This window comes from Helianthus annuus, chromosome 12 (genome assembly GCF_002127325.2).
Source record: "Helianthus annuus cultivar XRQ/B chromosome 12, HanXRQr2.0-SUNRISE, whole genome shotgun sequence".
NCBI lineage: Eukaryota > Viridiplantae > Streptophyta > Magnoliopsida > Asterales > Asteraceae > Helianthus > Helianthus annuus.
The window spans coordinates 14,516,726-14,541,774 of NC_035444.2; the positions used below are offsets into that span (position 1 = coordinate 14,516,726).

Genomic DNA, 25,049 nt, shown 5'->3' on the forward strand with positions numbered 1-25,049 from the left:
AACCCAAGTACTTAGGTATTTAAATCGGTTCCAATTTTTCATATAGAATAGGGTCGGGTCGGGTCGGTTCTCGGTTTTTTTCATGGTGAAACCCGACTTGGACTTATGACCGGAACCGACCCTATATTTAGGGTAGTGAATCGGTTCTGTATTTTATGTTTAATCGGTTCTCGGGTCGGGTCGGGTAATGGTTGGGTCGGGTTTTCCCTTTTGCTCACCCCTACCAGTGGTTTGTCAGTGATCTAAATTTGCAGTTAAAAAAAGGGTTTCCTGACTAATTTTACGTGGACTTCTTTAGTTGCACTTTCCAAAAAATCCTACACACTTCACAAATAAAAGCACCGGTGTTTAGGGTAGTGGTCCCTTCGCAAAGGCAAAGCCTTTGAAACACTTAGGTTTGGGATGGGGAGGTCTTGGGTTCAGTCTTTGAAAATGAAGTCACTCTCCGCTCCTCTATTGCATCCTTCTCTCTAATCGGTACAAAGCTTATAAATGAGACATTAGGGCACACTAAGCTCGTATGCGCATCATGACGATTTAATACCTTACAAGAGTAATATAAACTTAAATGTGCATACCATGTTTTTGTTCTTTTCTTCCATAAGATGCGTCCTATTTTCTTTGTTTGGAGGTATAATGCACATGTATTTTCCTTTCATGCATACTTTCTGAAGGTGATAACGGCTATAATACTAGGAACCACATACATTTCAAGAGTTTTGCTTGATCTTGAACCTAATGCATATGTGCATAGCGTGTTTTTTTCATTTAGGTGTTTACAAAATTGTGTTTTTGTTTCTTACTTGCATATCATGTTTCATTGTTTTAAGTAACCACCTTTTCCCGTTGTTATAGTTTTGTGAGTTAAATAAGTTAACAGTTAAAGCTGTGTTTATGTTACATGTTGCTTGGTAAAAATTTTATGCCATTGATTTTTTTCTTTTTTTAACTTCAAAATTTACATGTACATATGCATGCTGCCAAAAATTGCTCATATGCAAGTCACAGGTTGTGAAAAAAATGTGCCATTCAAATCTTAGGCCCTTGGGTTTACCCTAACACTGGGGGCGTTAAGGGTGACATGTCGACATTACTCCCTCCTTGTGTTAAAGGGATTATTTGTTAATATGTCAACGGGATGTTAAGAGATTTAATTAAAAAAATTGTTGGACCAAAAACTACTAAAAAGTAGGGTTAGGTGGATTTAACCGGGTTAAATCATTTTTAGAGTCAGGTGGAGTGAAATGGGAAAAAGTGAGTGACGTAACACATAGAGAGAGTTGAGAAAGGATAAAGTATACCTCAAGGAGATGAAAGAATATACAGGGCTAGAAATCATTGGAGAAATATCAAAGCCTAAATTACTCATATACCTATTATAATTATTAATTTGTAGGATTGAAAAAACAATATAGATTTAGATTGGTTGACCAATGAACTGGTGGTGAAGTGGTGAGGGAGAGACCTGGTGTTCCAAGTGACCCAGCACCTAGTGATGATGGGAGACTAGACGAGTAGGAGTCGATCGCCACTTCGATCCTTGAATTGAGTTGAGTGGGTGTTACCTCACCACACTGTCGTGCCTTCGGGCGAGTATTCACGGGCTTCGTGCCTAGGTGAGGGTTTTCCCCGGTTCGGAATCGAGTGTCTCCTGATGTGGTGAATTTTCCCAGTAGCTCATTTGAAGGATTTGTTAGTCATTCAAAAAAAAAAAAATATTTAGATTGTTTGATGTAATTTTTGGATTTCTCGTTTGATTCTTATGGAACAATCAACACGATTATGCACCAAATAAATGAATGAGTTTTGAAATCTATAAGCGTTACTGCATTGTGATGTTATCATGCTTATTCCTAATATTGATTCATTCGTCGGTAGAGTGTGGGCACGAATTTTTTTTAGGTGTAAATTGCTCTTTTAATATTGTTTATAGGTGTAAATTGCTTTTTTAATACCTATAAACATAAAACTTAAAATAAAGATTTTGAAAGAATTTTATCTAAATGGTATTATTTAGATCTTTGTCCAATCTTCAATTATCTTTATATAATTTTTATAAGTTTCTATAAACAATCAAGTAGTGATCAAATAATTTATTGTGGCACACTAGGGACAATAATATAGATGTCGAAACACACTCTTTGAATATATTTTGACAACTCATCGTTGGCTCTTCCCTTATTAAGCTTTAAGCCAATCACATGTGATAATTGATTGAATGAGCCACTTGTAAACAATACGTGAACCACATTGGTTGCCAACTATGTTCACCGGTCCCACGTAGTGTGGGTTTGGTTCACCCCAATCTCCTTCCAATGGGTTCGTTCCAAGGGTTGTTGAGTTTTGTCAAATCCTATATCATACATCAACTCCGGTTATCATGAGAACATATGTTTTTCTGTTCATTATTTACCCTTCTAGTTAAAAAGTTTTGTTGTAATAATTAGTTGATGCCCTGCTCTTGTTGCGGGGCGATGGCCGAATAATTCTCAACCAATTAAAAAAACAGTACTATGTTTTATTTTGAATTGTGGGCAAAATCATAATTTTAAACCGATGGTAAAATCGTAATTTTGAACCAGTGAAAACCATATTTTTATTTTGAACTGGGGGCGAAAACGTATTTTTGAAATCAGGGTAAAATCGTAATTTTGAGCGGGGGGCAAAAGCATATGTTTGTTTTTAGGGGGGGGGGGACGTAATTTTAAACTGGAGACGAAAAAACGTAATTTTAAAGTGGGTGTAAAATAATAAACTGGTGTAAAATCGTAATTTTTAGCTAGGGGGAAAACATATTTTTATTTTGAACTGGGGCAAAACCTTAATTTTGGCTGAGGGTCAAATCGTATTTTTTCTACCGAGGGCAAAATCATAATTTTGAGCTGGAGGCAAAAGGGTGAATATATTTTTAATTGTGGGCAAAAACGTAACTTTAAACGGACGGCAAAATCATAATTTTGAAACGGGGATAAAATCATAAACTAATTGGGCCAATAAGAAAGTGCCAGGCAGCAGGCAGGTGCGGTGCCTGACACTATTCCCCTTGCCGCCCCATTCCTCCAATCAATTGGAGGCACTATTCCCGCCGACCTTTGTATTTGTTGTGTTTAGGTAATATCTGTATACCAGCTAAAAAAGATGGGCATGTTACGATTAAGTTATTGTTAATATCAGAGAAAAAACAAACACATTTCCTAATATTTCACGAAAAGAAGTCACTCAACATCATGTTGATGTATAAAGTCCTTGTAAATGTAAAAGAGAGCACGAAAAAGTCACTATCCATCCCCACACTTGTATGCTATTTGTAAAAGAAATGCAAATTTGACTATGTAACATGCACATACTTTTTGCAAAAAAAATATATGTATTTAATTTTATTTTGACGAATTTAAAATGTAACGAGTCATTATTTTAATTTTTTTTCTCACAAATAGATGCATTCTAGAAAAAAAAAATATTTAAATATAACAAGTTAAGAGAGAACGGATAAGATTCTCGAAACAAGTAATATTTGGGGTGCACCAAAATCCGATAAGTGTTGAAGTAAAGCTTACGTAGCTAAAAAGGTACGGGTTACAAACAACACATTTATTCTTTTTTTTTCCTTTAAACGTTTAATGAATTCTTCAAATAGGCTACTGACGAAATTCACCACATTGGGATACGCTCGTCTCCGAACCGCGGAAAAACCCTCACCTAGGGCCGAAGCCCGTGAACACTCGCCCAAAAGCACGACAGTGCGGTGAGGTAAAACCCGCTCAGAGGGATCGAACTAACGATCTCCGCCTACTCGCCTAGTCTTCCATCATCACCAGGTGCCGTAGAAAATTACAGAAAGAGTAGGAATCGAACCTGGGTCCCCTAAAACACTAATTCTCTCCCTTACCAGTCCACCAACATTTCATTGCCCAACACATTGATTCCTAGCCTGTGATTATGTGAATCTCATTTCCATGGGATATGGACATGTGTTCTGTTTTATACGCCAAAATGATTTTAACAAACTTTTTCAAGAAAAACAAAACTTATTATTTTCTTTGAAAAAATAAAGTCAAAAACCAAGCCGTCCAACCAATAGCATTATAGTATATACTATATAGTATATACCTTGTGGAAATCACATGCCAGCTTTAGCACCTTGTCCCTCTACATCAACACCCTCATCTTCCTCCTCATTTTGCACTCCAAACGTTCACAAATCTCCGGCAACAATGACTACCTACGGCACCATTCCAACCGCCTCAACCGGCGCCACCAATCTCGAATACCTGACCCGCGCAAAACAAGCCATTAAAACCGGCCTGGGCACTCGCCAGCCATGGAAACTAATGTTCAATCTAGCCTCATTTAACTTCCCACACACCATCTCCGAAGCGACTCCACGGTTCAAAACAAACATAAACTACTTCCGAATGAACTACGCGATAATAATGCTAATAATATTATTCCTAAGCCTGTTATGGCACCCGATATCATTGATCGTGTTAGGTGTGTTGATGGCAGCATGGTTGTTCTTTTACTTCCTTCGCGATGAGCCGCTGATGGTTTTTAACCGCGTGATTGATGATGGTGTGGTGTTGACGGTTCTAGCGGTTGTAACCATCGTTTTGCTGTTGTTTACGGACGCTACAAAGAATATATTGTCTTCGGTTGTTGTTGGAGCGGCGGTTGTGGTTGTTCATGCGGTTTTGAGGCGGACGGATGACTTGTGTGATGATGATGTTGAAGCGGGTGGTTATGCGGTTGGTTCTTCGTCGTAGAAGGTAGTTTCTCGGTTTTTTCGGTGTGATAAATTGGTGATCTGTGTTTATTTGTTAATTTCCACATCTGTTTGTTTGGATTTTTGAACAGAAATTACCTCTGTATCTATGTGTGTTGTTTATATGAGATTCAATTTGTACACCAAACTAAAATTTGACTTTGATAGAATAATTCAAACATTTGCTATAAGCAACTTCATGTATGCATAGGGAGTTAGGAGTTGTTTTTCGGGGTTTTTTTCGGGTCTCGGGTTTTTCGGGTCGGGTTTTTGGCTAGGGAAAAGCGACCAGATAAAAGCTCGGGTTTTTCAGGTTTGGGTTATTCGGTTCATCGGGTCGGGTTATTCAGTTTGCGGGTTTAGATATAAAATTCATTATGCTACTAAAAAATATCATCAAAGTTCATTATGCCACTAAAAAAATATCATCAAAATTTATTATGCCACTAAAAAAATATCATCAAAATTCAAAAATCATTTAAAAATATGGTATGATAATGTGTTCAAAAGTCCCAAAACTTTTGATGATATTTTTAAATGATTTTTGAATTTTGATGATATTTTTAAACGGAACGCGTCTATAAAAAGAATCTATAAAAAGAATACAATAAATGTTCGAGTTTCAGGTTTTTGATTGGGAAAATTTTACCCGATAACCAACCCATTTAAGGTTCAGCTTGGTCGGGTTCGGGTTTTTCGGGTATTCTCTAATTCAGGTTCCGGTGGCTTCAGACTCAGGTCGGGTTTCGGATAAAAAAGAACAACCCTAAGGGAGTAGTTTAGAATTATTGATGCAAAGTAGATTAGGATTGCAGCCCAAAAAATGTATAAAAGCGGGTGCCGGTGTCTTGAAACTAGTAAAAAAGAACTTCATTTTTCATATATCTGATATTAGAATGACCAACGATATAGCATAACGAGACCACAAAACCAAACCGGCACCAAACCATACCGACATAATCAGTCTGCTCCTTGGTAGGAAAAACTGGATCTCGGACTGGTCTCCATCTGGTTCAAACTGAGACCAGTCCGAAACCCGATATCATTAATTGAACTTAAAAGAACAGGCCACAAGTTAAGTCCGAGTCATGGTCAGATTTAGGACCGAACCGATACCCTGCCAGCTCTATACAATCTGTACCAATATCTACAAACTTTCAAGTCCCAATCTGTCGGGTTTTGCGCAGATGCATACCATTCTTGATAATAATGATTCCCTTGTTTTGTCTTTCAAAAGATATATTCACCGGGAATTTAACCGACACTTTGTGCACTTTTTACTTCATGCAAGATAAATTACAAAACACTAACTAAGCATGTCCTCTACAAGGACAAAAGCATACAAAATGAACAAAAAAGCTGGTCGTGTTTGGCGTTTGCATCGTTACCTTGGATCTTCACATGTAGTCGTGGCTTTTTTGTCTATGCCGACAAGGTCTCGTTGAGTCGAGAGAAAGTTTGCTGCTAAACCCTTCGAATGTCTCTTGAATCGGACTCTGTTGATGATCCATGTAAATTCTACCACTCCTGTTCCCAACGTCATTACCCGAATCCATGATCATGTCCCCTTCTAGTATCCGTAACACCTGACAACAAAATTATCATCAAATTTTCAATACAAGGTTCATATTTGTGTGCAAATTTGGACTTTAAAGGTTCAAATTTTACTTTGGACTTTGGTCAACTGGTGATGCGGGCCCAAGTGTAGAGGAACGGGCTATTTCGTATTTGGAGGCCCAAGACCGCGTAACCAAAGGGGCCTCACTAAAATGGCTCTAACTTGGGCTACGGGGGTCCGTTTGGGACGTGCGAGCAGGCGATTCGAACGTGAGAACAAGCTCTATCTTGCTGCAAACCGCCTACGGCGGTTTGGGTCATCGTCCGGGCCGAAAAAACGCTTATTTCTATTAGTTTTTTCCATTTTTATGTTTTTTCAAGTATTTTGGGCATTTTGTTTTTGGGCTTGTGTTTGGCCCGTTGTCTTTTTAGGGCCCATTTCGAATTTCTGTCTCTATTTATGTATTGCCCTAGTCATTTGAACAATCAGAATTGAATTTTGAGAAAACTGTTTTTTTTTTCACTTCAAATTCCGTGGCCTTTGGGGTTACAATTTGGGGGTTGGGGAAGAACTACACGGGTATTCGTAGAATCAACGTGTAATCTTCATTTATCGTACCACGCACTACATCAACTGGGTTCCCATTCCATGTAAATAAAAATGATTGCATCGACCCGTTTCTGTGTGTGTGAGGAGTGTTAAACGGGTCGGGTTTGCGGGTCCAACCCAAACCCGAAAATCTTATCTGACACATGAGCCCGAACACAACACGAATATTTGCGGGTTGACCCAAAACACAACCCATTTGACCCAAATTTTGTTACTTTTTTTTCACATATTACCATTATTATTATTTTAAATTTAGAGTTAAATGCCATTTTAGTCCCTGTGGCTTGGACCATTTTGCCAGTTTAGTCCAAAGGTTTCATTTTTCACATGTGGGTCCAACAAGGTTTCACCGTTGCCATTTTAGTCCATTGGGTTAACTACTTAACTTCATCCATTATTTTGTTAACGAGAAGGGCAATTCGGTCATTTTATATGTAATTCTGTTAACTAGAATGGCGATTCGGCCAAATAAAATGACCGAATTGCCCTTCCCGTTAACCGAAATAATGGATGAAGTTAACCCAGTGGACGAAAATGGCAACGGTGAAACCTTTTTGGATCCACAGGCGAAAAATAAAACCTTTGGACTAAACTGGCAAAATGATCCAAACCACAGGGACTAAAATGGCATTTAACTCTTAAATTTAAAACTTTACAACAAAAAAGATAAATGTATATTAAACAATTACATTTTAATTATAAAATATTATCTCGATTTTTGTTTTAACTTAAGTTATAATCATGGCACAAAATACCCAACCAATTTACGTTACGACATAAAAACACAATTTAAGAAAGTTAAGATATATTATGTATGGGTTAAATGGGTCAACCCGCACGAATCCAACCTGTCTAGCACAATGGGTTCACGGATTCAACCTGAAACTGACCCGAATCCATTTAGACTAAACCCAAACCTGCAAATTTTGTGCCGTGTCATAAATTCACACCCCTCACTGTGTGTGTGTGAGAGAGAGAAGAGTACTAAGACCAAGATGTACCTGTGACATACGAGGGCGTAATTGTGGGTCTCGTTTAATGCACAGAGAAGCAGCTTGCAACATGCAATACGCCTCTTCTTCCGAGTAAGAGTTCCCTAACCGTGGGTCGATTAACTCATCAATGGCATCGTCTTCCAACAATGGGCGTGCCTATCAAAGATGTGAGAAACAAAAATTAAGATGAAATGTGTTAATCACTGTCTCTAATTACACATGGACCTCAAGTTACATATAGAATAAAGTACACAGATGGTCCCTGTGGTTAACCAAAATTTTGGATTTAGTCCCTAGCTTTTAAAAAAATACACGAATGGTCCCTATGGTTTGCACTTTATAACTCATTTAGTCCTCAACTTTTCCAAAAGTACACAGTTAGTCTTTATGGTTTGCACTCTGTAACGCATTTAGTCCCCAACTTTTAGTGACTAAATGCGTTACAAAATGCAAACCATAGGGACCACCCATGTACTTCTGGCAAAAGTTGAGGGCTAAATGCGTTACAAAGTACAAACCATTGGACCATCCATGTAGTTTGGGAAAACTAGAGACTAAATACAAAATTTTGGTTAACCACATGGACCATTCGTGTACTTTACTCTTAGATATATGATATAATATTTTAGAGGTGACAAAATGGGGGGTTCAGGCGGGTGGAGAAACAGGTCAAAATATCAGTTTATTAACTTTAACGGTTGCTAAAAACTAACCCATTCTGTGAGGCATTGCTGGCCTTTAGGTTGGGAAAGATCCACTGCTTTCCGTCCTGTAACAAGTTCCACCAGTACAACTCCAAAGGAATATACATCCGCTTTCTCAGTGATCTGGCCACTTTGTGCATACTCAGGAGCCAGGTATCTATAACCACAAAATAAATTATTATTGTTCGTTATATTATGGAGATGGTGCGAAACCAGAAGAAATGGAATCGCGTTAAAAGACTAACCCAAATGTTCCGATTACTCTTGTTTCCTCTCCGGTGTCACCGTCAGGTTGCCACCTTGCTAGACCAAAGTCCCCTACCTTCAAGAATATTAAAAAAAAATGATATGTTTTACGTTTTATATATGTATATATATGTATTCTGCATGATATAAAATTACCGATATCCCACCGCTATAACCTATATCTCAAAATATCGGCCCTTGACTGCTATTTAATTTTTGGACCGCTATAACCGCATAGGTTACATCTAAATATGATTGCAATGTACCTCAAAAGGATTTAAGGGTTATGTACTTAAAAGAAGAATGTACCAATGGTTCAAAATCATGGGTGATAAGGATGTTGTTTGGCCGCATGTCTCGATGCACAATGCAACCTACTCTGCATTCTTCATGAAGATATCTCAAGCCTCGGGCTGCTCCAACTGCAATCTTTTGTCTTGCTGCCCAATCTAACGGATCTCGATGACGTCCTGGACATTAAAGATGTAGTTAAATACATTAGGCGTATGTAAACGAGGTTGGTGGTTCAAAACTTACCATAAAGATGAGAATCCAATGACCCGTTGCATATATATTCATAAACAAGCAACCTCCGCCCATCCTCGATACAAAATCCAATCAACATAACCACATTCCGATGCTGAGCACAGCTCAGCACTTCGACTTCTGAACAAAACTCTTGATCCCCTTGAGAACTTGCTAGTTTGTGTTGCTTAACGGCAACCGCCTGACCATCCGGAAGTAACCCTCGATGTACTGAACCAAATCCTCCTTCGGCCAAGAAATTAGCTTGCGAGAATCCTCCGGTCGCAAGCTCCAGCTCAGCGTAAGTAAACCACCTTGGTGGTTTCCCAAATATCGGTGCCTTATGCTGACATATCGAGCACAACGGAGGTGGGCCCGACGGTAGATTTCTCGACAAAGATATAGCTTCTCTAACGTTACCGTTAAATTCCACTTCACTTCTATGGCTTCCATGCTCGCGATCTCTATCAATCTTTGATAACCTTCGGAACATGTCGTGAGATGTAGACGTTTCGGCTAGTGAATTATATCGTCGAGAACCTTCTTCGCGGTTTTGAACCGATTGACAGCTGGATACGACAGCATCCACCATCCATGGTTGAAACCGTAAGCTAGAGGAAGTTGACGACAAATGCTCGCTTTCGGAGTCCGAACTCGACTCTACGAGATCCCGACTCTCTTCTTCGGCTAATGCTTTATCTTTGCTTAACGAACTATTCGTTACCGGGATAAAAAACGGTGAAGTCCCCGGGTCAGAACTTGAGACTGATGAATTTCCGGTTCCGGCTTCAGTTGCGGTAAAGACCTCAGGACTACTTGTTGGTGTAACGACAGACCCGCGAACGGATTCGAGAGATTTGTTTCGGTTTTTCGTTAGTTTTTCAGACGGTTTGTTTGATGAAGGTAATGGGCAGTCAGCTTCGGGTTTCTTCTTAGGTGAACCGACTAGATTCAGACGAAGAATTTTCGGCTGTGATTTTTTCATTATCGCAATGTTGCATTGTAAGTTATCCATACATTGCTTTTGTTCATGTTTGAGCTTCCTGCAAAAGTTATATTCACCAAAATGTAAGTGAAAGCAATAAAAGAGTGTAAACGTTATAAACGTTCGCAAATTTAATTCGACATACTTGTCCAATACAACCCAGCTAGCTAGAATTCTCTTGGCCTCCGCGGCAACTGCTCCACATGGCGATCCGGACACAATTTTTATCTTTACGTTTATCTGTAATACAATCCGCACAAGGAACATTACGCTATCAACCAAGTAGATAATTAAGTATCAAACAATGGGTTAACCAACCCTTTGAATTGAAAGACAAAAACCTTATTAGGATCATAAACGTCGTGAAGCTGAAGGATCATTTGGGAGCAGGAATCTGCAATCTCGACCTTTTGATCTGAGCTTGTTCCGATATTAAATCTCCCGCTGCCGCTAGCGCAGTCCTTAGAAAATCTCGGAAACCCCCATAATCTTCTACCTACATTAGAGAAAAACGGGTTGTTTGGTTCACCAATTATGTTGAGAACCGCATAATGCATAGTGTATAAATGATAGTCAGAAGCGGTGGGAGGGAGAAACAGAGGCGAGTGCATAACCGTTTTGTGTATCACACTCAAAGCACAAATGCATTATACAGTTTTCACGGTTCCCAAAGTCTTGTGATCGTAAAAAAAACAAGCATATTTTGTTCGTCCCCTTGAAAGTTTGGTTAAGGCCCTCGTTTGCCCCCACAGAAAATAAATCTTAGGTATGCCACTATATATACACAAACAAAGTCGCAAACACATGCTATGTTTAACATGAAGATAAGTGGAAACCGACCAAGACTGACTTGTATCAATATGGAAGTTTCAAAGAGTGAGTTTTGCATTCAAATGGAAGTTTCAGTCGTTGTCCTTTATGTTCAAAATTGACGAGTTTTGTCCTTTATGTTTTCATATCATACACGTTTTGTCCTTTAGGCCTAACCCAGTTAGATTTTTCAGTTAAATTTGGTCATGTGCTTTGCACACAAGGGCATTTTTGTCAATTCAAAGGTAAGTTCAATGGCAGATTTACAGCTCAAAGCTTCTGCAACCTTTGAATTGGCAAAAATGTCCTTTGCACACACATGACCAAATTTAACTGGAAAAAACTAACTGATTTAGGCCTAAAGGACAAAGTGTATGATATGAAAACATAAAGAACAAAACTCGTCAATTTTGAACATAAAGGACAGCGCCTGTAAATAGGTATAAAGATAAAGAGCAATCCTTGAAATTCACTCAAAATAAAAATATGGTCATAAAAGTATTATAATGTTACCAGAACTTTGTGCAGGCAAGACCACAAGTAATGTAATGCAATGCCCTGGTTGAACCACATGAGTCAAAGCCCAAATCAAAGCAGTCTTGGGGATTTCTTTAGATGCTTTAACAGCAACTACTATTTTCTCAGCAGCATCCGAACCCGTTTCCAGCTTCTCCGTTCTCTCTTCTCTACCCGTTGAGCCCATAACTCACTACTTCAGATATTCTTTCTTCAATTGACCCGGCCCGAAAAATGCATCACACCAATTCCACAACTTCTTCACAGGATAACAACAGTGCATAAATTACTAAAGCAGAATGGTTCTACAACAATTTCAATGCACAAACAAATTCAACTGAATTGTCCTCTCTGTCCCGAAACGAAACCAACTTGTTCGAAACACGTTTACGGTCAAACGCTGCTTTCCGCACACTGTAATTCAAATCGACAGTTAGAATAACAAATCGAAGGTGAACTTCCAAAATCTAAAAGACTTTTATGTCACGGGCCAATTATTTGAAGGACGTTTTGCTAGGGTTTGTACTTGAATGCTTAGGTTCACCGGCTAATCCAGGACTTTATCATGAACGGCCTCAACGGATTAAGAAAGTATACGTGCCTAGCCGTTTCTATCCGACAAACGCACCACTAGTCGAGAGTTGTTGCCACTCTCTTGATAAGTCCAAAAGACAGGACGAAACGAGTGACCCAAATCAAGAGCGGGATGGATTAGCTTATCCCCGGGCAACCGAGAATGCCACACTAAACCTCAAAAGATAACTCCGTGACATTTAGCTCTCAACGTCCCATTAATTCAAATCCAAGTACACGTATACACGAGTATTTAGGAGTAGGTTAGTTTACCATTACATAAAAAAAATATTTAGCTCTCAACCGTAAAAATAAATGCTGACACACTAATAAACAAATAAATAAATAAATCAATCAAATGACATGACATTGAGGTTCAAATGTCTATGGCTGTAACTTTCACATCAATGCAAGATACGACTCAACACTTTAACCGATGAATATCCACCGTAGATTATTTACAACTCCTCCTTACTAGATAAAAATATAAATCATACATAACAGATTAACACAACACACTACATCACGAGTTAACGACTCACCGATTCAACTTCATACCGAGTTGATACAAAACAAACTCAACGTATAATCATGCAAGCACGAAATTCATGAGTCAAAACACAAAAACATGACGAAAATCTCGAATATATTCAACAAAATCAGCTACAGTAACTACATACATACAGAGATTGTGTTTGTGTGTGTCAGTGTGTGTATACATATATATATATGTATATATGATATTACCGTGTGTAATGAAGATTTGGATTCAGGAATCTGAAAATATGTAGGTGTTGAATGTGAATGTGATGTGATTTAAAGGATTATCTTCTTGTTCGATGTGTGAAGTGAAGGTGTGAGAGATGTTTGTGTGTGTGTGTGTGTGATGTTTTTCTTCATCTTCACTCACGGTTTTATTGTGTTTGCTAGGAGACTTGGGTTGACGAAAATGCCCTCCGTTTTGGGTAAATCTACAGGGCTGACCTTTTTCTTCGTTTTCAGTAAAACCTACTATTATCGAGAACATGAAAAAAGATTGATTAATTTGAGACGTGGTTCTATCGAAATTTGGATATTTTCGTTTACACCCGTGAAGTTCAGAATTATAGCAAACTATGGTGTTAAAACTCAAACGTTAAGAAAAACGAGTGTAGTCAGGTGTACTGTAGTATGTTTGGCAAAAGTAGCTGGTGCCTGGTGGCTAGAAGTTGTTGGCTAGTGGCTGAAAGCTGGTAGCTGTAGCTGGTAGACGGTGGCTGTAGCTTTTTAGATGTATTTAGGTGTTTGGCAGACCAGCTGAGGTTTTTAATAAAATGTATAAAATGACCAAAATTGACATAACTAAAAAATTCATTATCTTTAGAGGTTAAAATAGTCACTTTTTACTAAAAGCTTGTCGCTCCTTCTAAACGCTACTAGTATAAGCGTTTAACCAAAAGTTTCAATCTTCTAACCTAAAAGCTTCAAACTTCTTCAACCAAACAAGACTTTTTATTGAGTAGGAGTTCAAAAATTTTGACTCGTCTCGAGTAGTGTATGAGACTTGAGCTTGACTTGTGAGCTATTTTCATATATCATAAATTTATTGTGTGTAATATAATTTTGGACAATATAGATAATACTATAAATATTATATTAGTAGTAAATTTGTGTTGTTCCAAAAAAAAAAGTAATAGATTTGTTTAATCTTATTAACATAATCAAGCATGGTATATAAGTATATAAATTTCAGTCTTTAGCTAAGCTTCAATTTGTATATGAAATCAGCTTGAACTCATGTGTATTAACTCAAATTGAAATTTTAACGAATTGAGCTCGGGTTTTGACTTGCGTACCTCTAAATAGTGTACTCTTTATATGAGTTAACTGCATTTTTTAACAGTAAATCTGGATCATTGACGGATCACTAGAGTATCATCGTGCTACTAGCGGAACTATCTGATCATATCCATATTCATTAGGCAATAATGTCTATACACCAATTTAGAATTAAACCTAATAAATTTGGAAAAACTCTCTTATGAAAATCGAACTCAGGACCTAATGGTCAGTTAAACACATTCTAAATACGTTATCTTCATGTGTGTTTATTTGGTGATTTTTCCTCCATTAGTTATAGAATTTTCATTTCTATTTAAGATGGTTATGAGCTAACAGTTATATTTGATTTCCTAGTTTTTATTATTAGTAAACACTAAACAGAAGTAAATATTAGAGTTATGCATAGTGAGTTAGAGGGTAGATTTTGTAAGAAAACAAAACAAGAAGGGGTGAAAGTGAAATAGCTAAAATTTTGAATGAGACAGCGAACATCGTAGATAAACCAAGGAAGAGGTTAAAAGTTTGGCTTTTGTACATCATTTTAATTTGTCTCCGTCGAGGAGCGTGAGATAATATGGTTAACCTGAACATGTTTGAAAATAGGTATATTTTATAGGTTAATTTTTTTCAAGAATTTTAAAATTTTAAACTAGTACAAGTGCATTTATTACCTGTTTGTTTGTTACATAACTTTTAAATTTTAAATAAGTCGACATGTTTGTGATGGTAACACGTCTTCTCTCTGTCCAAAAGAATAACCTTGATACAGGCGCCACTTTCTTGTGGCTTGTTGGTGTTTCGGTCCTTGTTGATTTTTCATTCGTAATGTTAGTTTTACCGGGAAAAAATGTAAATTATTGGATTTTTAAGAGTCTGACACCCACTTATTTGGATGTCGAGAGTTCGACCTTCACTGTTTTTTTATTCAAACTCCACCACTTAGCCATAGGAGTAATTAAGAGTTACTTATGTTATTCCACAAAATATATATGTACACATCTTTTTATAGATGTTAAAATTAATTGATATAAAACAAAAGATATACTTTGTTACTATTCACTAATTATAAACGAAGTTTTATAGATGTTAATTAATTGATCTAAAACAAAAGATACTTTGTTACTATTCAATCATTATAAATGAAGTAAATACAAACTTTATTAATATTTATTAATTAATTGATCTAAAACAGCCAATGAGATAGTGGTAGAGTTGCAAGAGAGAGACTTGATGTTCAAATGGACCCATGTTCGATTCGTGTCCTCCCCGTTATTTTTTAGGGCACCTGGTGATGATGGGAGACTAGCCGAATAAGTGGAGATCGCTAGTTCAACACTTGAACTGATCGGGTTTTATCTCACCGCACTATCGTGCCTTTGGCGAGTGTTTACGGGCTTCGGCCCTAGGTGAGGGTTTTCCCCGGTTCAGAGACGAGTGTAGTAGCTCATTTGGAGGATTCGTTGGTCGTTCAAAAAAATTGATCTAAAACAAAATCTACTTTGTTACTATTCATTAACCTATACTACCTTATTAAAGAAATTAGGTTTTCTACCCTTATGGTAATTTGTATAAATTTTTAAAATGACATACCAAAGGTCAAGAATAAATCTACATCAAATTTGCATACTTTTGTCATGTTCTTCTATTTCCACCCCTTGCTCTCTAAAATTCACATATGAAGGTAATTTGCAAACAATATGTCTTTGTCTCGTGTCAAAAAGTTACCTATTAGTTAGTCATCGATGAGCACATAGAAACCCCATTAATTAGAGTCTTATTTCATATTTTGCATAAGCTACTTTCATTGGGAAGAATGTATATATGTTTTTGTAATGTTAACCATTCATTTTTCAAATCTATGGTTAAGATGAAAGTGTAGGAGAAAGGAGGAGTGTAAGGGTATCTTAGGAAAATAATATTTATGGACTTTCTCTCTGCACATGCAAGGCACATGCTTATTCCACATTTCTACCCCCATTTTTTAAACGTTCATAACTTTTTTATACGACATTATTTTTTTTATAAAAATTTCACCGTAAAATCGAGCATCTTTTTATCTTTAACTTAAGGCTATATAAAATATGAAGACTAAAAAACCCACTAAAATGTGTTGTATTTCTATTTTATATAACATTTTTGTGCTAGATTTTTGTACTATATTTTTGTGCTAAATTTTTTGTGCTTGATTTTTTTTACTACATTTTTTTGTTGAATTTTTTCGTGCTGTATTTTTTTTTGTACTAGATTTTTTTTGTGTTATATTTTTTTGTACTACATTTTTTGTGTTATATTTTTTTTGTACTATATTTTTTGTGCTAGATTTTTTTGTACTGGATTTTTTTTGTATTTTTAAAAAACAAAAAGGGTGCCACATATCATTTTCACTCCTATTTATAAGGACCAAAATGTCCTTCATTCCTACTTATTAGGAGTGTCACATGTTATCATCACAGTCCTTCTAGGCTACTTAGGTAGGGCAGCAAACGAACCGAACGAACACGAACAAGACCTTGTTCGTGTTCGTTTGTTAAGAAATATATGTGTTCGCGAACCGTTCACGAACACTTATCGAACGAGATTCTATGTTCGTGTTCGTTTGTTAAGAAAAGGAATTTGTTCGTGTTCGTTTGTGTTTGTTTGTTAATTTTAGGCAACGAACAAAAATGAACGTTGACGAACACAAATGAGCACAAACTAATGTTTATGAACACAAATGGAAACAAATAAACACAAAAACTCGTTCATGAACAGAATATATAATACACTCACACTTATTAGATATTTAATTTGTCGAAATTTTAAAGTATTTAAATAAATATAAAAACTAAAAACACTAATGAACTATCGAACACAAACGAACACGCTACCGAATGATCACGAACATAGACGAACGAACACGACCTTTGTTCATGTTTGTTCATTTAACTAAACGAACGAAATTTCTTGTTCGTGTTTGTTTGTTTAATAAACGAACGAACACAAACGAACTTCCCGCCGAACGGTTCACGAACTGTTCGCTGAACGTTTGGTTCGTTTGCAGCCCTATACTTAGGGAAAATCCACTTTTTAGTGGATCCTTCCCGATAAAAACAAAAGATACTTTGTTACTATTCGTTAATTATAAATGAAGTAAATAAAATTTGCCGTTCAAAAAAAAATGAAGTAAATACAAACTTTGTTATTATCTATAACTATATTAATTATCCTTGTACTGTGAGTGACTTTCAGTTTCTAGCCCCTGTTTTGTTTCTGGTATGAGGTAATTGCAAAAAGTCTGGTTTTTTAAAGACATGTACGTTTAGCTATTAAAAAAAACCCTTATTGTATGAGGTAATTGCAAAAAAGAAAACTCCTGAATAATAAAAAAAATGCTTCATACTTGTTCCATGTATGCCATTTTATTACAACAACTATCATTTGTTTTACAACACTAGAACAATATTGAAACTTAAATAGCTTTATAATTACAGAGGAAAATATATATGAATGAATTTAGTGAAATAATATTGAAACTTGATAACAATTGTATTACTCAATCACATTAACTAAAAGAGAAATGTATTGTTTTAAATTTTTCCAAAAAATGTTGAAGTAAGGCTTATTATTTATTTGAATTTCACATTAACTAAAACAGAAATGTATTGTTTCCATCACTTATAGATGATTATTATTTTAGTTTAATCTTTTATAATTATATTTAAGTAAGATATTATCTACAAAGTTAAAATTTAAATATACCCGTATTTAATATTATTCATGTTTGAATCAATCTTATATCAAATCATACACTTCCATTAATTAATTACATTTACGATTAGCCTATGATTCTTTTTTTAAATTTTTAGTCACCAAATTGTGTAGCCATTGAACTTCTATATTTTCTTTAGGAGATCAATATTTTTAAAATTAAATTGAACATTCACTCAAAATTAGTTAACTGTACATTAAAAAGTAAATTATAACTATCATAAATTGAATATTCACTTAATAATTCTTAACTATATGGTGGCATAAAATCGAAAAATATTTTGGATGACATCAATAACTTAACACATAATATAACTATATGTATAACATGCACTTTTTAATAAAATAATACCAAACAAAATTACAAATATAAAATCATTGATATTACTAACAACAATAATAAATGTTTTGAAAGATATATTGTTTTATTATTTAATATAAAAAATTACATTTATTCAGCCCGTTTAATAAATGAGGTTTTTAAAAATATATTGTTTTATATTTAGTATATAATATTTATTTATTCAACCCGTGTAATACACGGGGTTATAACCTTTGGTGTCAAGGTAATCGCGATGAATAGTCATCGACTTCGGGGAAAGGCTAGAAGAATGGGACCCATTATGGGACAGACAATGCATTACAGACGTATGATCATTACGCTTCAACCGGGTTATTCTATTCCACCTCTTAGAAAGAAAAGAACTTAAATCAAAATACTTAATAGCATGGCGATAAATTTATACAAAACTTCTACCCCGAGCACACGCAATGGAACCGTAGACAGTCAAGTGAAATCCAATCCACGAAATAATTTGATCTATGGACAGCATCATTGTGGTAAAGGTCTAAAACTATAAATTAAAGATAAGATCACATAAAACCTTTTATTGAGCATAAAACAAATATGAATTAAAAATAACATGATTAAACATTTCAACTTTACTTATTAGAAACTATAACTTTGGTGTCGTTAAAATTAATTTTAAATACAACTTGGTAACCGGTTTCATCATAATTCGAAATGTAGAGTCAAGCACATCAAACTGTTTACGAGACCAAAAATACTTTATTTTTGAATAAAACTCGATTTTCATTAAAATTTATATCGAAATATTGATAAAAAATAATAAACAAAACTATGTTTTTAGTTTTTTTTTTCTTTTTTTTCAAAAGGTAATGAACACAAGTTATTATAGTAACATTAAATTAAATTAAAAGTTAAGTGAAAATAAAAAATATTAACAAAATTAGCAATAACAAATTAATTAAAAGCCGATAAAACAATTAGGAGGTTCGGTGATAAATTCACTACTCACAACCATTTTTTAGGGCTGATAGGAAGGGGGCAAAGTTATCGTTGGGACCGAACATTCCCGCTCCTATCCGGCATGCATGCATATCATATACACTAAGCAGTACAACCAAACGGTCCAAACCCATTGAAGGCTGCAAGGAATATATATGGCATGGACCACTCTAAAACAAGGTAAAGGTTGGTTAATACAACCACACTTGTGGCATTAATAAGAATGCCTTAATTGATTATGAATTTTGCAACTTGTTTGGACGTCATAATACCATGCCTACCGTTAGACATTGTGTCAAATGTCGATGATAATAGCTAGCTGACACATAACAACATAATATACACATCGATGATATAGGTCTATTAAATGTCATTTTGTTTCCTATAAAATGAGGGATATATATATATTTATAAGCAATTTATGACTAAACTGAGTTTAAAACAGTTTACACTATTCAATCCCTTTTTATGTCCTCTAATTTGTTATATTTGTGTTCTAAAACAAGTGAAACTCGTTCGAATCTTAAGGGGATCGGGAAATGTACACGGAATTTCTTACTTTTATCTTCAATTATCCCAAAACACAATATTGGTGGTATCACTGCCCTAAAACAAAGACTCCGTATTTTTACACTATTCTCTCTCCTTACACACTACTCTCTCTATCTCTAGCTTATACACACACATTTTTTATCGGGTTCTACAACCCCAACCCCAACCCTCTAACCGATATGGTACTACCAATTCGGCAAGTGTTGCCACCCCCTTAGCTAAATGCATTATGATGCATGATAAAGTACGGGAAGGGTTATTGTAGCTATGTTTAATAACTAAGGGGCTGTTTGGTAGCCTCTTAATGACCATTCAGATGCTACATTTTAATGGTTTAAAACCTCTGAATGAATAAGAGGTAACCTCAAGTTTGAATGATTAAGAGGTAACATCTGAATGATAAATCATCACATGTCACATTTTTCTACCTTTTCATTGGTAAAATTCTTAATGGTTCCATTAAAAAGTAGGCTCTTAATGACCATTCACAGGCTACCAAACAGCCCCTAAATTAGTTGTTAGGCTAAACCTTGTTTTTTTAAGGTGTGAATTATTCGCGAATGTTGAGAGGTCTAGCATACGTTCTCTTAACCGGATCCGCCCTAGAGAGCCCCCTCGCACAATATATCCCCAATTTAAACCCCTCAATGAGAAAACCTATCACCCAGACTCGAACTTGAGACCTTGAGAGCAAAACTCACACGGACCCACCATAGGTGAAACTTTAATACCCAGGGGCGGACCCACATAGAGTGGGTCGGGGTCCACGGACCCCAATGTTTTTAAAAAAATTAGTAGATTCGGTATGATAAATTGTATACGGACCCCATAAATACAATAAGGTGGACACCATAAAAATAAAAGGAAACCTGGTGTAGTGGTAAATCCCTCTATTTACCAACAAGAGGTCATGTGTTCAATCCTTAAATAGCTTGTTTTTCCTTTTTCTAGTTCGAACCTCGCTATGACCCGACCCGAACAAGGACCAGCCCGAAAATTTTAACGTTTTGTTATGAAAATTTTGAACACCGAAAAAAATGGACCCAATGAAAAAAAAATCCTGGCTCCGTCACTGTTAATACCCGTTATCACTAGAGCACTATAATGACTTATAAACCAATAATTAGTGGTCAACTAACTATTTTTTTTTTTTTTTTTTGAATGGCTAACTCACTCTTGTTTGGGATTGAACCTAAAATCTTCCACTAAAAGGCAAGAGCCTCTACCAAGTGAGCTAGCCCCACTTCACAGTCAACTAACTAATTACAACATAGTTTCTTATTTTCTCCAACTAAGTTAATCGATTAAATAATGGTCAACTAACTAACACACATCTAAATTTTAGCTGTTAGAAAAAATGATAAACCAATACAGGAATTGTTATAAACTTACACCCCAGATTAGAACCACATTACATTGGTTAGATACATAAAGAAATAAAACAACAAAATTCTCTAAACATAACTATTTAAAGAGTAGAAATTTAAAAAAAAAAATATGTATAAAATTATTGTTAAAAGAATAATAATCAAATAGTAAATTAGTCTCCAAAAACACATGTACAAAATCGATATAAAAGACAAGGGGTAGAATCGTAGATAAAGAATAAACCATGGCCTATAGCTATGAAAATCTACCTCGTTAGTCCCCTCTTGCAATATATAATATAATATTTTAAAATCTAATAATCAATGCAGTAACGGTGACACACATTCATTCAGGGACACCCTATCACCGTTACTTTCTCCGTTAAGTTTACCCATAGAAGTGAGACCTCCGTTAAGGTGTCAACAGTAGCGGTAATAAATAATGAACGGCGGTGGTCTGACACGGTCGCGGTTGTCAGTTGTGGTGGTTTCGGCGAGCGGCTCCAGTCCACTCTCCACGGATCATGTCCACACAACTTTCGATTATTTTAATATTATTGCACTGCAATTTTCGAGGACTTTTTTTAACAACTTCAGAAACCACTTCCATATAAAAATTATTACTTGTTATAAAAAAAATATACGTTTTTGATATAAAGTAATGAAAATAATCAGTCATCGTCGATCTTAATAGTGAAATAAATAACACATCAGTTCATGAAAATACTAATTTAGTTTCTAAAAACTTGCTTAAACATTGAATTGAGTCGGATGGATTGAGTCACTGATGGTGATCAAATGAGTTAAATAGTAACAAATTATTTGATAAAATGTCTAGTTTAGTCATTTAATCTAGTTGCTAGATTTCTTGTTTACGTGTGTTGATAAGGCTTAGGTTATGGATATATAGATCGATTGGAACTTAAATGCCTTCATTTTTAACAACGGTTTTATACATTAAAATACAACCTAATCTTTCATTTGTAAAAATTTAAACACACATACGTTATTTTTGTATGGGGCAAACCCAGTACAGCTGTTTTGAAAGTTCGGTCCACCACTTTTCAATCCACAGGTCTAGGAAATTTACCTTTTCGATTTCTACACATGGTATGAACATTCTTCAAGGTGGACTGGGAGATAGATTTTATATATTTTTTTTATGGATAACAGGGTTTGGAGAAAAGGATTATCCAAGAAATATTTTTTTTTTTTTATGGATAATAGGGTTTGGAGAAAAGGATTACCCAAGAAAAAGTCAGCCTTCGGTTTTTGCCTTTGTCATGTTGATAACACTTTCACGGTGAACATACTTTAAGGAATCTGCAAGATAACATTGGAGCAAATGTAAGATTAAATATATTATGGTATAATATTTAATCTAGTAGCCATTATAATCATTTATATTATATGGATCAAAATATATAACAATCCTATTAAATAATTAGTTGGTAATTGTTGATGAGCCTAATTACCCTTATTAACTAATTAGGGTTTCCTCCTGGGTGCATATATAAGGAGAATAATGTGGAGGTTAAAGGGTTAGACAATTTCAAAAACCCTAATAGCACATAACATCAATCTCGCCTCCCTCTCCATAACCGATTCCCTTGTCGGTTTCTTATCATCACCATCATTAGATTGCACCCTAAGGAGGAACCAGACCAAGCTGACAATCATGTCAAACACTGTTGCTGCGTCTCCATCTGGATTCTCTGTTGGCCTGTACTGCTGCAATCAGGTATGTTTTCATGTTTTCCATTATGCCTAAAACAGAACTGACCAACATGTGGTATCAGAGCATATGTTGATTAGTCAGTTCTGTTTTCGTATCCATCAATTCTCGGATAGAAATCTGGAAAACGGATTTTTTTGTAACTTTAAAACTGTAACAGCCGGTTTCGAGTCATGAAGATCGACTCAAGATCCCTGTTTTCGGGAAAATGATTAATTATATGTTCATTCAAAGTCAACTGGATTATGTTTATGACCGAAATCTGTTTTAAAACCTTAAAAAAATTCAGGTTTCGGGTTTCCAGAATTCATGTTTTATTTTTTTAGGGTTCATCACATTCTTAGGAAAATTCGAAAATTCTGTTATGTTTTGGAATATGATTCGGATTATTAAGTGTTTTTTCCTATTTTGATCTGATTTTGTCCTCTTAAGATTTTCGAAAACTGTTATTAGATAAACAGATTATGATTTTCGAAATATTTTGGTAAAAGTAAATCAGACTAAAATAGGAAATATTATCATACAATCCCTTAAAATTCGAATTTTCAGTTGTATTTCACATTCACAGCTGTAACAGGAAGTTTCGAGATACCTTCTAATGAGCCGAGACCATCAGATTACGACTCGAGACCATCAGTCTCGACTCGAGACCATAAGGTCTCGACTCGAAATCATCAGGTCCTTAAACCTTCACAACTCGAGACCAACAGATCTCGACTCGAGACCATAAGGTCTCGACTCAAAATCATAAGGGCTCAAAAGTTTATAGCTCGAGACAAAGGTCTCGACTTGAGACCATAAGGTCATAAATCGAGACCATAAGGTTGCGACTCGAGACCTCACCATGAGTCGAGATCTCATAAAATATAGTGGTTGAGACCATGGTTCCGACTCGAGACAACAAGGTTGCGACTCGAGACCTCATAATTGACTCGAGATCTCATAACTCAGTCGAGACCTGACTCGAAACCTCATTATTTTAGGCTGTCTAATGTGAACTAAGATTTAGCTCGGGGCTCCGCCCCGAACCCGTGCGGGGGCACGCTGTCCCCCTGCACCCCCCATCGAACTCACCGCGGAGTTCGATCCGCGCTAACAGGTGGTTTGCTATTAAATGATTGGTTTTTGTAATTACTTAGTTAATTAATGAGGATCAAATAATGTTTTACAAAACCAAAATGGCTTAACTTGAATGAGCTTCTGATGTATCACTTCTGGCCAAAGCTGATTTGATGCATCTACTTATCGTTCAAGTATTACGAAAGCTATGTTAAGTGTGCATCATAAACATGAATGTCTTAATATCTGGCCAAAGCTGATTTAATTCCTTCATAGATGGCATACTTAACAAGTGCATAACTAAAGTGATTGTCTCAATTTCTGGCCAAAGCTGATTTGTTACAACCACTTTGCACACATGCTTAAATGATTACACTTCTGGCCAAAGCTGTTTTGTCTTCGTTTAAGTAGAACTTTAAGTAGTCTATTATTTTGATGTTAGTAATAGACATATCACAACCTCTTCACATAATGATCCTTATATTATGATCCTCAATTAATTTTTGTGATCATTTTGTCTGCCTTATTCTTGGTACCCATAATTTTACTCACTATAATTTTCTTCTATAAATTTATGTCTCATCCACTCTAATTCCTAAATCTAATATGTTTTGCTTAAAGTTTCTATAAGAATTAGCTCTTAAATTAAATCATTGATTATCTCTTAAGACACGATGATCCTATTGCTCTCTTCTAATAAAGCACTACAGAAGAAAGGTAGAGCATGATGAATAGGACAAATCAAACATCATGTCTCTTATGATAATCAAGAACTCTGTAACATAAGTGCTGTCACTAAAAAGTTATTCCAGATTAAGTTTTTCCTAAGACTAATCTATAATTGTGGAATAATCACAAGAACTCCTAAGGTGCATGTCTTCATTTAAAATTATAAATTATAAGGTTAAGTGGTATATGTGAATACATTATAATGTACAATACCATGACCCATAAAGTTAAGGGCTTACGCATGGAAATAAGTACATTTTCCAGTACATTACATACTAAGTTTTTCATTTGTACAATTTGATGCATTATAAATCAGCTATAACACTCAAAAGTACCAAAGTATAATGAGTGTGTTGATAAGCAACATATGTACAAAGAAATAAATGTTTGAAGCTGGAAAATAAGGTGTTATTCACCTTACAACCACTAATAGTTTAAAAGAGGATT

The 25,049-nt window shown here is 35.6% G+C and overlaps 2 protein-coding genes across 3 annotated transcripts; one reads left to right on the plus strand and one right to left on the minus strand.

Moving 5' to 3' along the window:
- Positions 1 to 4,145: 4,145 nt before the first annotated feature.
- On the plus strand, positions 4,146 to 4,953 carry LOC110894212 (PRA1 family protein F3). The gene has a single exon (XM_022141404.2). The coding sequence runs from the start codon at positions 4,215 to 4,217 to the stop codon at positions 4,761 to 4,763; it is 549 nt and encodes a 182-aa protein (XP_021997096.1). The 5' UTR covers positions 4,146 to 4,214; the 3' UTR covers positions 4,764 to 4,953.
- Positions 4,954 to 6,002: 1,049 nt separating this feature from the next.
- Positions 6,003 to 13,184, minus strand: LOC110894213 (inactive protein kinase SELMODRAFT_444075). Of its 2 annotated transcripts, XM_022141406.2 has the most exons (10): positions 13,031 to 13,171; positions 11,708 to 12,124; positions 10,726 to 10,880; positions 10,530 to 10,624; positions 9,412 to 10,442; positions 9,184 to 9,344; positions 8,874 to 8,950; positions 8,638 to 8,785; positions 7,931 to 8,080; positions 6,003 to 6,348 (listed from the first exon to the last, which is right to left on the minus strand). In XM_022141406.2, exons 2-10 carry the CDS (start codon positions 11,895 to 11,897, stop codon positions 6,160 to 6,162), a joined length of 2,196 nt encoding a protein of 731 aa, XP_021997098.1. In that variant the 5' UTR covers positions 11,898 to 12,124; positions 13,031 to 13,171; the 3' UTR covers positions 6,003 to 6,159. The 2 variants fall into 2 exon arrangements, with proteins under 2 accessions (XP_021997098.1, XP_021997097.1); XM_022141405.2 differs by having other exon boundaries at positions 9,412 to 10,624; positions 13,031 to 13,184.
- Positions 13,185 to 25,049: the final 11,865 nt, after the last annotated feature.

Coding starts and splice junctions, on each gene's coding strand:
- LOC110894213 (XM_022141405.2), bottom strand. CDS start 11,897: ATGGGCTCAACGGGTAGAGAAGAGAGAACGGAGAAGCTGGAAACGGGT. Junction 9,345..9,411: donor ATTGGATTCTCATCTTTATG/GTAAGTTTTGAA, acceptor TTTAATGTCCAG/GACGTCATCGAGATCCGTTA. Junction 8,951..9,183: donor CCCATGATTTTGAACCATTG/GTACATTCTTCT, acceptor ATATTCTTGAAG/GTAGGGGACTTTGGTCTAGC.
- LOC110894212 (XM_022141404.2), top strand. CDS start 4,215: ATGACTACCTACGGCACCATTCCAACCGCCTCAACCGGCGCCACCAAT.